Genomic DNA, 12,142 nt, shown 5'->3' on the forward strand with positions numbered 1-12,142 from the left:
TCCCTTTAACAATGTGTTTAATATCTTGGGCTATAATCTGTCCAACCGCTATGGATATTTGTTCCTATAAACTCCCCACAACCCTTCTAGCCTATTTTAACTATTGGCCCTGAGCAGGCCAAAGGAGGATAGGCACCCACTCTATAGCTGGCATACCCCATCCAAATTAGGAGTTTTTCTCTTCACTGTTCGAGTGTTTTTTTTTCCGTCCTACTGGGGAGTTTTTTTTAACTCACTTAATGGTTTTTGGGGAACTTTCTTAATTTACCATTTCTATCCATCTCCATTTTCCATTAAAGCATCTTTATGACAGTGAAAAAATGCAATACAAATGAAATTTAATTGGATTCAATGATTTTACATTAAACTAGGTGCTCCTGTGTATTTGTATAGTACAATTTTTGTACTGTACAAACTCATTTCATTTCCTCTTACCTGTGCAAATCAATGCACCATGCCCTGAGTATGCACTAAGCTTCTGCTGATTACTTCTTTTTGATCATTTCTTTTTTTTTTACACTGTGCCTGGTGCCTCCATTATGTTGTGACCAAAAATATATCTGTTCTGTCTTGAATGAGCTCAGCCAATCTTAAAACAAGCTGTCACAATCCTTATGGGTCCTCACACACAGGGTGTCCCCCACCAAAGTCTGTGTGAGGAGTCATGTGAGGCTGGCATCCAGCCACCTTCATCTGTGAAAGTGATGCTTTATTTGGCACCCCCATCCCCCAGTCATGTTGGTGACACTGTGCAAGCTGCAGGTTTGTAAGGATTCCAAACATGCATGTCTGTACAGATTAGACTGTGCATGAGCCAAATTTAGCTAATTGGGTTGCATTACTGGTGTGTCATGTGAGGCAGTGTGCATCTTCCCACAGTAATGCTGCAGACTGCATTTTTGTTTATTTTTCTTATTTGTACCTGGTGCACCTCACTGACACATACCGTGCTACTGGTATTCACTGTTTTCACAGATTTTTTTTATTGCAAGCTATTCCTTGTAACTCCAGATCTAAGAGAGAAATGAAAGAAAGCCAAGATGCAACAGTTTTCTATAGAGATAGAGATATGCAGGCTTTAAAAATAGAGAGCTAGTATTAAAGGCAAAGATTCAGTGGCTCCATTGCACATTTGAGACACGGAAATAAAAAATTCACTTCTTTATTTTATACAAAGCAGTTGCCTTTCATTTCTTCTTATATTTGCACAGTATATGTAATTAACACCATAATTTCCAATTCCATTACGCCATTTCAAGTTTTTCTTTGAATTTTCTGAACATGATATTTCCATTCTCTTGTTTATGGTGATAGTATGATCCATGCAATTTTTTTCCCTTTTTAATCAAAAGCTTCTAAAATTTTTCTTTTTTGCTTTCATAATTTAATCAACCTATTAATAATACCTATTTAACATGTTTTCTATAAACAATGAACACATAAACAACTGCAGCATTTGTGCCAATATGATGTCTCTAATCCAAGAAGCATTTATAAATGCCAAACGTGTTGCTGTTTTAGCTATAATTGCTTCTGCAGCTCTCATCTCTTGTAAATGTCTACATTCATCCCTCTTAAACTATTTTCTCTTCTTCCATAGTGTCCTAAATTTCAACCCCCAAATTCTGGTAACTCTTCATTCATTTAGAAAAGTAAAAGGCTGCAGGGAACCTGAGTGCGCAATGCTGTACACTGATTTATATAAACCTTAGTAATATCACGTTGGGGCGTGGAGATGCTCTTCTCTTTTCTCTGTACATACATGATTATGCGCGACTGCAAAGTGCAATTACGTAACTGTTACACGGTTTTGCTGCCTGTGAACCAGACAGAAATACGCATTACTGCTGTCTTCTAATCTTCCTCTTGAATTTTGGTCTCAAATAAGTGCATTGCTGGCCTTACTATCATGCAAGCAAAGTGGAATGGCAAACATAAAAATAGTTAATCCAAACAACAAAATACGAGACAAGATAAATATTTCACGCATTGAGGAATGACAAATGTCATTATCCAGACACGGTGTTAACAGACATCTTGTATAATGGCACTGCTAATTATAATACAGCTCTTTTTGTAGTAAACATGGGGTTAGCTGAGTTTACTGAAAACCCCGCCTTTTCGTTCCATCTGGTGGCAACAAGCGTAATGACATCACCATTGGACTTGGTCATTGGCTGGGATGAGTTCTGTCTCTTAACCAATTGCATTGTCGTTGAATGACGTCATCTTAAAACTCAACTCAGGTTGGTTGAGGAGGAGGGGCTGGACCTTTGCTGACGTCAGGTAGAGACTGGCTGAGCAATGCGATTGGTTGGACTGGGCAAGGTGAGGGGCTGTTGCTAACAGAAATAGAGCGATGGTGAGAGGAGTGTGGAAAAAGTGAAGAACAGTATATAGGGAATGTTAAGAGAATGATGCAAGGCATCAGTATGCACTGAAATTAGCAATTTCACTAATAATTCCAGTACACCTGGCGAAATGATAATATAAAAAGGAATTATATAATTTCAGAGGAAACAACTTCATAGGATAGTTTTCCTCCTCTAACTTCCTCGTTTGATCGCCAACAAGTAAACTTGAGACAATACATGAATCGAGAAACTAGGATGGGGTAATTGTAGTTTTTGCAGCAGGAGTAACTAGAGTACAAAATTGCCTGATAAAATAATGAACAACACATCCCAGAGTGCACCGTTGGACTGGGAGTAATGTCTGTGCAGTTCATAACTAATTATTCACATATAGGGTGTATTTTTTGTTTTCAGATTGGCTATTAGCGTAATATTTCCTTTGCTTAGCCCACCTACTCGCTGTTTCTAAGCCTCCCTGATCTCTAATTGGGTATTGTAAACTTTGTGCCCAAGCGCCGGCTAGGTATTTTCCCACAGTTCGATTCGCTAATGGTCAGTGTCAATTACCTGTAGTTTGACAGTTGACCACGCCCTCTGTTTAATACCTTAAAACTACAGGCTACTGTACCTGTCAGTGATTTCTGATTGGCTAAACGGGCCAGCTGTTAGAGATTCATTCACCATTTTGTGATTGTAGTGTAAAAGGGATTCAGTTTTTCCTCCTTTGGGTTGCTGTGAGAAGAAAGATATGTTTTACCAAGGAAGAATAAAGTAAACCTTGACAAGCAACAGCCATGGACGGCAGTGTAATTTTAATACATTCCCTACTGTATCGACAGCAAACAGCACCGTAAATCTTTTGGGGTGAGTTAAACAAACGAGTTTATACTCTCTTTTGGTCTTTCAAGCAAACTAGGATATGTTGCTAGCTATCTGGCTAGCGCTGTATTATCTGTGATGCTGTTTTGCGACCGTCCCCGTCTGGAAGAAGAGTAGGAAAGATTTATTGCTGGGTAGCGTGCTACCTATCTAAGTATTGAAACAAGGCGAATAGAAAGAGGGGCGCGAAAGGGGGTGCGGGGGTGTACAGTAAAAACTTTACCGAAAAATAGTCTTAACACCAAGACCCTGGAGCTTGCTAACGTTAATTAGCTAACCCAACGCTAGCTATTTTTGCTACTGCGTCGCAGCTGCGACTGACACAGAGCTAGCTATAGCTAGGTAGTTAGCACAGCCCTAAGTTATAAACTTGACTTTATACAGTTAATTTGCGACAACAAAGACAACCTATTGCACCTGCAACAGTAAACTTGCTTGTACACATCAAGCATTATAAAATAATTATTATTTCCATGGCACAAATAAGTTGTTTTGGCTTGATTTCCTGCTACTTATCTAGCCGGCTAGCGAGCGACAAGCTATTTACAATTTAATTAATTTAACGTTACTACTTCACTACGACAGCTAACTCTACTACTACTAGTCTAGCTAACTAACTACTACTGCCCCTTCTGCACCTGTTTCAGCCCAACTTTCGGTGTCGGCTTCTATTTGTTAATATTTATTCACTGAGCGTTAATAATTTCTGTGCATTAAGTTATTCATTTGCATTATCATGTTGGTTGAATATTGTCAGCCAGCTAACAAATTAAGTTCGTTGCAAAGGGATATTTATCTGTATATATTACACGCTAGTTAGCTAAGTAACTAGCAGCATTTGTTTCTAAGAGGAGGCCTGTCCAGCGTCACTCGATCCTGTTTTGCTGAGACCGTAATCTGCTTTAGTTACAACCATAGACTTGCAACACTACGTGTGTAGTAGTATCTACGGTGGTAGTGCTAGTAGTTGTAGATCGCGAACTGTTCGACGGCCAATGGCTTACTACCGTCATAGCTATAGCCAGCTAGACATATAAACGAAAATCGCTCGTTAAAGTAAATTATCGGCAGTTATCACTTCATAACAATAACTAACAAGCAAGATTAAATTTATCGGTAAAATTAAGTAGTGCCACTTGCTACCATAGTGTTTTACACAGAACTTTTAAATTGTTTTAATGTACAATAGGTGGTTAACTATTGCGAATATATGTATCGATATCTAACTGCAACGTTATTGATAATCTGCCATTGCATATCTGTAGCTAGACCTAATGACGTTATTGTTTTATGCCTGCGTTTAGCACTCGTCCAATAATCGATAAGATATAGATCATTGTGAGCCCTGTCGCTTGTTTTCTGTCATTACGTATTTAGATTTTGGTAAATCAGATAACAGTAGTATATTTTTAATGGCAAAGTAACTGCGGTTACTGGAACTGTATAGATTAAATTGGACTATATAGGTTGCTAACGTTGCTACTTATAGTATTGTCTCGAACTGCGGCCACTACTGCGAATGTATTTAAGTCTCTGTCAACGTAATGCATTCACTTTGAAGCAACTAGCTCCAGACTTCCAAAATACCAAATAAAACCACTTGAGAAAATTTGCTTTAGCATATGGAATTCTATCAGTGCTCTTGTGGGTTTTTCCTGTTGTTCGGAATGTGCGTTCCCTGGTGACCTAGTTAGGACAACGCTAACCTGATAGTGTCCCATGCGAAACTAAAGCTCCTGTACACCCACTTTTTAGAGTAACCTACTGCACTACCTTCACAGTGGAGTGCAGTGCAGTGCAGTAATGTTAATCCACACTCCACTGGCCTGCAGAGTGCACTGAGACGTAGTAATATGTCAAGGCACACATATGCACACGCTGCACGTTTGGAGCACAGTACTCCACGCAGACAGACGATAAGATAATGACGTACAGGAACAATTTGGTGCAGTGTGGCCCATCTGAAGACTCCTGTCAGAGTGCAGCCCTGCACCAAATGCACCGTGACATAGGCATGGTATAGTTCACGTTTGTGCTGTGCTGACAGACATCTGCTAAGACACCATATTATATTGGACACGGCAATGGCTTTTTATCTGGAGTGTATTTACAATGCCATAAGCTGGTGTTCATTTCTTATCAGTATAATCTTACTGCGTGATCATCTGCATCAGGTTTAGCACTTCTATAATGTCACCCGATGCCCAAAGGATTAGTGTTGTGTGTTGATACGTTTATGTGCTTTGTGTTTGTCCCTGTACATTACTGAACAGATGTGTGCAGTTGGAACTTAAGTGGTGTCATCTTGGTCTTTTTTTTTTTTTTTACAGGGGAATTCCTGGCAAAATGTATGGGTCATATTGTGTTTGAGGCAGTGGTCCTATTTGTGTAGCAGTTCTTTTTGTTATCTGTAATTATTAGTCAGATGGTTCAGTTAAGAATTCAAGAACACATGCACATTAAATGTGCACGTTATTCAGTAATTGTCTTATTTTTTAAAAGAAATTCTGGTCATTTAAGGTCGCGATTCTATGTAGTTGCTGACATTATTTTTTAAATATCGAGGCTTGAATAATATATTAGGTTTTTCTTCAGTATTTTTAATTAGGCCTACTTATTATCATTGAATAGCCTTAACACTGTTAAATCTAAACGGAGTGAATAACCTTTCAAATTTGCACATAATTAAGAGTTGTGGATGATCTCAGTTTCAGTTTTTGGCTTATTTAATTAAAGAACATGGATCATCTCTTGCAGAATTAATGTTTTTTTTCCCTCTCTAAACAAACCACACGAGCAAAGGGAAAGAAAGAGGATGTGAAAGAGGCAGCGACGGACGCAAAGGGAACAGGGGCATTTACGCGTGAGGAAGTGACATCATGGCCTTCGACAGGAAGCGTGGATTTGCGCCAAGGCGCGCCGATGTCTTCGGCGGAGAAAGGGTTCGAAACGTTCGCTAGAATGAGAGAGAGAGAGAGAGAGAGAGAGGGAGAGAGAGAGGGAGAGGCTGAAAATAGAGAGAGGAGAATTCCCCGGAGCCGTTTGGGCCGTTTGGGCCGGGAGCCCCGTGCGTGACCGTGTGTGTGACCCCGCGGACGCGCTCGCCTGCCGCTCGCCAGAGCTTTTATTTTCTGCAATTTGTGTTCATTATATCACCATGATACAGCAGATTAGAATGCAATCTGTCCCGCATGCTGTTGGCTTGGGTATGCAAATGAGGACAGGAAGCAGAAGGGGGTGGGGGTGGGGGGGCGCTTGTTTTAGCCTTTTCCTCTTCTTTTGCTCAATGTGATCCACAGCAGATTGCTTGTGTGAAAGTTCTTGTTTTGTTATCGGTCCCATTATCAGCTGTCCATCAGTTCCATTATTGCTGAAACGGTTCTGCCGGGACTTATCTTTCGAACGTATCGATATGCTTGTAAGGTCTGGCAGTGAAAGCCCAGCCTATACAGAAATCTGGACTGATGAATGCCTTTTCCAGCTGAACTTAAAGCTGCCAAATAACGTACATTTTAGAGCAAACGGCAGTGAGTGATGAATGAACATCCTCCCTGATGCAGTGGCGTGTGATGCGTGGAGGAGGGATCTCCGCACGGACAGGCCGAGCTCTGATTCCACTGCAGTGCATCCATACACCTGCCCTCAGATCCCAGCCACTGAATCATACCGGCGGCAGCTCCCCAGCAGCGGCGTCTCGCTGATGCGTCGTCGCGTCGAGTCTGTCTGAGGACTTTGCATGCGCATCCTACCTCGTGGAATTTTCCATTACGGAAATTGGCTGAAATCTTGTTTATTTGAAGCGTTTTTCAGCGTAGATTGCATGGGTCTGTATGTCTGCAATTGAAGTCCTGGACTGTATGCCTGTTTTGTGCCCACAAACTGGGCACTTTATGAGCTGCCAGGTCCTGGGATCGGGCCTGGAGTTGGGACTGAAAGCGAGTTTGTGGATTTGAACCCAACTCGGCACAAAAGTGCATGAAACTTCACTCTGTAAATAAAAAATATTTGTGATGGACAAAAATTAAGTCACCCTGGTATCTGATATAAACCTTGAGACAATGAACATCAAATCTGGTTAATAAAATTGGATGTTCTCTATTCAAGAAAACCTGTGACCTTGACGTTATGGCCGGGGATATTGGGGAAAGAAAATCAGCCCATTAGAAAAATGATGATGTTAAATCCTTAAAACCTAAGGGCTATGAAATTAGATGCTGGCGTCTGAAAATAACATTCTCTTAAATTATTATTTTTTTATCGGTCATTGATTCAAGATGCAGCGCTATAACCCGTATACCATTGTAAAGCTTACACTTTGATGCAGAAAACTTTGTCTCGATCGGTAAAATCACTAGAGATAAAATAGAAATAACAAGGCAGTCCTCTTCCCCAAAGGAGAGCTGGAATTGATATCCCAGGTTGATGATTATGGTATTTTATAATCCAATAACTGGCCGCAACAAGTCAAACAACTGGTAATACTACAGCGATGGCATTGACTTTGCCAAAATCCTCCTCTGAGGCATGATCAATCAATCCACTTTTTTTTTTTTTACATAAGCTGCAAAAAATGCAGTAATTCCATCGGGCTGGAAGTGTTTTCAGGAGCACCTAAAAACGAGAATTTCTATCTTTTTAGTTAATAGAATTTAACATGTGAAAAATGTCATTTTTTTTCAAAAAATATTTTGGCTGTCACCCTGTTGTGATCAGGAGGCTTGCGTACTCCTTTGACAACTGTGGGCTACACTGGTGGGAGGAAATTCCTGGCAGGTTATTTAGCACACAGGACAGGTTGAAGGTGAGAGGTCAGTTCAGAGTTCACAGTCAAATCAGCTGTTATTGTCGAGAGCACTGCCTGGTCTCAAACCTGTGAAACCTATGCGAGGATGCTGGTGAAAGACATGAGTTCCCTCAGTTCACACTTCCTTTCGGGGTGCCTTTGCAAGCCTGGATAAGTAATTATAGTGGGGCTGGGAGGCTATGCCTCATTTCATACAGACACTATTTGCATATGCAAATTACAGCAGCCTACTTAGTACTTACAAGCCTGACTTACAGCAACCTGACTGCTGTGTGCAGGTCAGAGTGCACAGCAAGGTAAAACCAAGTGGTGTGATTGTTTCTAATTGGATTTAGTGTGTGTGATAAATAGCCGTTCTTACAAAAAGCCTAGATTTTAAGTGGGTTTTAAGGGGTTAAATAAAAATAGTCTTGTAATTGATATTATGTGCATGCTTTTGTACACCCTTGATGGGATAAGCATGAAAGTCAATATTCTGTTCAGAACTGTATGTGACATGTTGGATATATAAAAAAAAAACAAAATAACTTCGCTCAGCATATTTACTGTATTTGAAATTATTGATTGTGTAGCAGATGCCCGGGATGTTTATCACGCTGCAGTTGACACTTTCCTTTTCGATATTAGATTTAGCTGTGTTGTGCTGGATAATGTTAATATTCCCACAGTCACCAAGAAAAAATGCTGTGTGTTGTTCCAAAACTGCACCATATTCTGCCAAGCAGCTGGTACTGTGATTGTTTGGATTTAAAATATGTTTCTATGGCATTTTTAGTATCTGTAATTAAAGTATTACTGTCCTGGAATAAAATGATTTTATCTGTTACCCTTTCTTGCATACCCTCTTACTCCATTTTCTACCAACTGATTTCCGTAAGCTGTTTACAGTTTAGAAATGCACGCGCACTTAAAGTTGACACGCTGGCCTTGACTTGGCTTGGTCATATTAATCTTAGAGTCAGGAAGTGGAGTTGGTTCTCTAATCTGAATCAGACTAGTTCTGAATCAGGCCAGAGAACTTAAACTGATCCTGACTTAAACGACCTGTGTGAAATGAGCCCCTGGTGGCCTAGAGTAAATTAAACAAAAAAAAAATTGTGCCAAAAACTGTTTCCTTTCACACGATAAAAGGGAAGCAAAATTTGGAAGTGTATAAACGTTTCTACCATTTTTCAGCTGCTGTCAGGTGTCACCTCACCGCACAGACATAATTTTCACCTGCGTGGGAGAATTTCTGTGCATTTGGACAACCTCTTTGCCACAGGATTAGTTCTAGTCCAGCACCTCCTGCAGATCAATTTGGCAAGCCAAATACCAATTCTGCCCTAATCACTTCTGCTTCTTTGCACTTCAGAGTAACTTAAATTAGCCTGTGCCCAGTGGCACCTAAATTGCCATGCGTGAGCAGCAGCAGTACTGTCAGATGCAAGTGAAATAGCTGGTGTATAGAACTGCAGATATTTGATAAAGAAAAATGTAGTTTTCTCCCTGTCTCTTGTACACAATACACATGCTGCTATTAAACAGAATAAAAAGCCTAGATATTCATAACTGATATTCATTAATTGCTGTTGGCAACCTGAACGTTCTATTATCTTCCACAGAAAATTGAATTGCAATTTCAGTTATCTTAGAAGCACCTCAAAAGTTGAGTGGATCCTCGCACATTTTATGAATTGAATAATTTGGAGTAAAGTTACCGCTTTAATCCAGGCATTGTTTGCATTTTATTTCTGTCTTTTTTGGAAATGGTTTCTTTCGGTTTCTACGTTCAATGCAGCTCGGCGGAGTGCGTGCTACCGTTTCTTTTCCGCTATCTTCAATTGCGGATAATTTCAGAATCCTTTCTTGATTACTCAGACAGTCCACACAGCTACTTATAGTGCAGTTTGGAAAGGGACACAGCCCTGCTTTGAATAGGATGGAGTTAAGTCCTGTCCCAAGCCACAGCTACTCTGTGACCACAGACAAGTGTTAGTGAAGTCACCAGTGCAATGCAGTGTAATGTATTAACAATAATGCTAATCGGCTGCTGTCTCTGTCTTTATTCTCCATTTTAGTCCTGAAAAGCCCAAGGACAGAACAGGAGGCAGAGAGACGGAGGGAGAGAGAGAAAGAGAGAGAGCGAGGGGGCGGGGGAAAAAAAGACGCGAGAAACTGCGAAGAAAAGACTCTAACAAATAAGAGTGACAGGGAGCAGAGGGACCCCGCTGTGAAGAACAAGAGGGCTGAAAGGAAGCAAATAAGAAAAGATGAAGCCTTTGAAAAAGCAAGGTAGGCGGTCTCCCCCGTCAACCCGGGCCAAGGGGGGGAAGAGGAGGGGGGCGGCGGAGGCGGCGGGCGAGGGCGAGCGGAGGGAGAAGCAGCAGGCTCCGGACCCCGAGGAGCGCACGGAGAGCGCGGCGAACAGACAGACCCCGCCCGGCTCGGAGCCCCGCCGAGAGGAGCCCGCCGTCAGGTGCGCCCCAGCCCCAGACAGGGAGGGCCAGAGGGGCGGAGCTAGGCCGCGAGAAGCCGCTGAGGACTGTGGGAAGCCGGAGGACCAAGGGGTGAGCCCCAAAGCCGGGGGCACGAACGGCAGCGGCAGCAGCAGCAGCGCGGCCAGCACCAACAGCAGCCCCAACCCGCCGTCCAGCCGCAAGACGGCCACGTTCAAGGCCAGGGTGCCCAAGAAGAAGTACACCTACGAGCACTGCACCGCCAGCGCCTCCACCCCCCCGCACAACAGCAACAGCAACAGCAACAGCAACAACAACAACAACAACAACAACAACAATAACAGCAGCAGCAACAGCGGCAGCGGCAATAGTGGCAGCAGCAACAGCGGCAGCGGCACCAGCGGCAGCGGCAACAGCGGCAGCGGCAACAGCGGCGGTGGTGTTCCCAGCGCAGGCGGCCAGTCGGTGGCGGCGAGCGCAGCCAGCGCGGCGGCCAGCGAGGACAGCACGGACACGGACGCGCACAGCCACGGCAGCGGCCCGCCCGAGGACCGGCGCCCCGACCGCGGCCCCCTGGGGGAGGGGGAGGGGGACGGGGAGGGCCCCCCCAGCTCGGTGCGCTCGTCGGACTCCACGGACACGGCCAGCGAGCACTCGGCCGACCTGGAGGCGGCCCCCGACCCCGCCCGCGACCCCGACCCCGAACCCGTCTCCCGCCACAGCACGCGACCCCCCTCGCCCGTCCTCCCGCCCCGCCCAAACTCCACGCACCGGGACGGGGGCCCGCAGGGGGGCCCGGGCGAGGCCCTGGCCAAGTGGCTGAAGAACCAGCGGGTGCTGGTCCGGCAGCAGGCGAGGGGGCGGGACCGGGAGGAGCCCGGGTGGGGGGCGGGGCTGGCCAGCGGGCCCCCGTCGCCCGTGTTCCGCGTGGGCGCGGTGCGGCAGGTGGGGGGCGAGCTGTGCACCGTGTGGGTGCAGCTGAACGGGGAGAGGGTGCTGTGGCACTACCCCCTCCCGGACAGGACGTCCCACCAGCGAGAGGCGGACCTCATCCTGGACGCCCCGCCCCCGGGCCTCGCCCCCGTGGACATCGGCACCAGGGTGTGCGTGCCGTTCGGGGGCGGGCGGGAGGGCGGGGAGGGGGCGGAGCAGCTCTACAGGCAGGGCGTGGTCTCTCAGGTGGACCCCCACCCCGCCGTGGCCTACCCGTACCGCGTGATGCTCTGCGAGGACAGGGAGGTGCTCTGGGACGCCGCCGCCGGGGACGAGGAGAAGAGGAGGGCCAGCGCCCAGGCCGTCTGGGTGTCCCGCCAGAGCCTGCGCCTCCTCGCCCACCCCTGGGAGCTGCCCCAGCCCGAGGAGAGGTGGGAGGGCGGCGAGAGGGGGAGGAGGAGGGAGGAGATGGAGGCGGAGCCCAGCGTGTTTCAGCTGAGTGACGGGGGGTCCAGGCAAAGACACGGGTTCCCGTCCAGGGCCTTGGGAGGACAGAGCTTCCCTTCCACACCTCCTCCTCCTCCTTCACCTCCACCAGCGTGCTGAGCCTGGCCACAGACAGAGACAGAGAGAGGGAGCGAGAGAGAGAGAGGGAGAGGGGTAGGGAAATGGAGAGAGAGAGGGAGAGGGGTAGGGAAATGGAGAGAGAGCAGGAGAGGGGGAGGGAGATGGAG

At 45.3% G+C, this 12,142-nt stretch overlaps 1 protein-coding gene across 1 annotated transcript in view; it reads left to right on the plus strand.

Moving 5' to 3' along the window:
* Window positions 1-2,989: 2,989 nt before the first annotated feature.
* The window catches only part of LOC135261557 (protein capicua homolog), a 54,241-nt gene continuing 45,088 nt past the window's right edge, over window positions 2,990-12,142 (plus strand). Inside the window, exons 1-3 of the mRNA XM_064348008.1 lie at window positions 2,990-3,218; window positions 10,098-11,923; window positions 11,959-12,098. Of these exons, the coding sequence (XP_064204078.1) occupies window positions 10,290-11,923; window positions 11,959-12,098 (1,774 nt within the window). The 5' untranslated portion in view covers window positions 2,990-3,218; window positions 10,098-10,289. The remainder of the gene's footprint in view (window positions 3,219-10,097; window positions 11,924-11,958; window positions 12,099-12,142) is intronic.

This window comes from Anguilla rostrata, chromosome 8, assembly GCF_018555375.3.
Source record: "Anguilla rostrata isolate EN2019 chromosome 8, ASM1855537v3, whole genome shotgun sequence".
In the NCBI taxonomy this organism is placed as follows: Eukaryota; Metazoa; Chordata; class Actinopteri; order Anguilliformes; family Anguillidae; genus Anguilla; species Anguilla rostrata.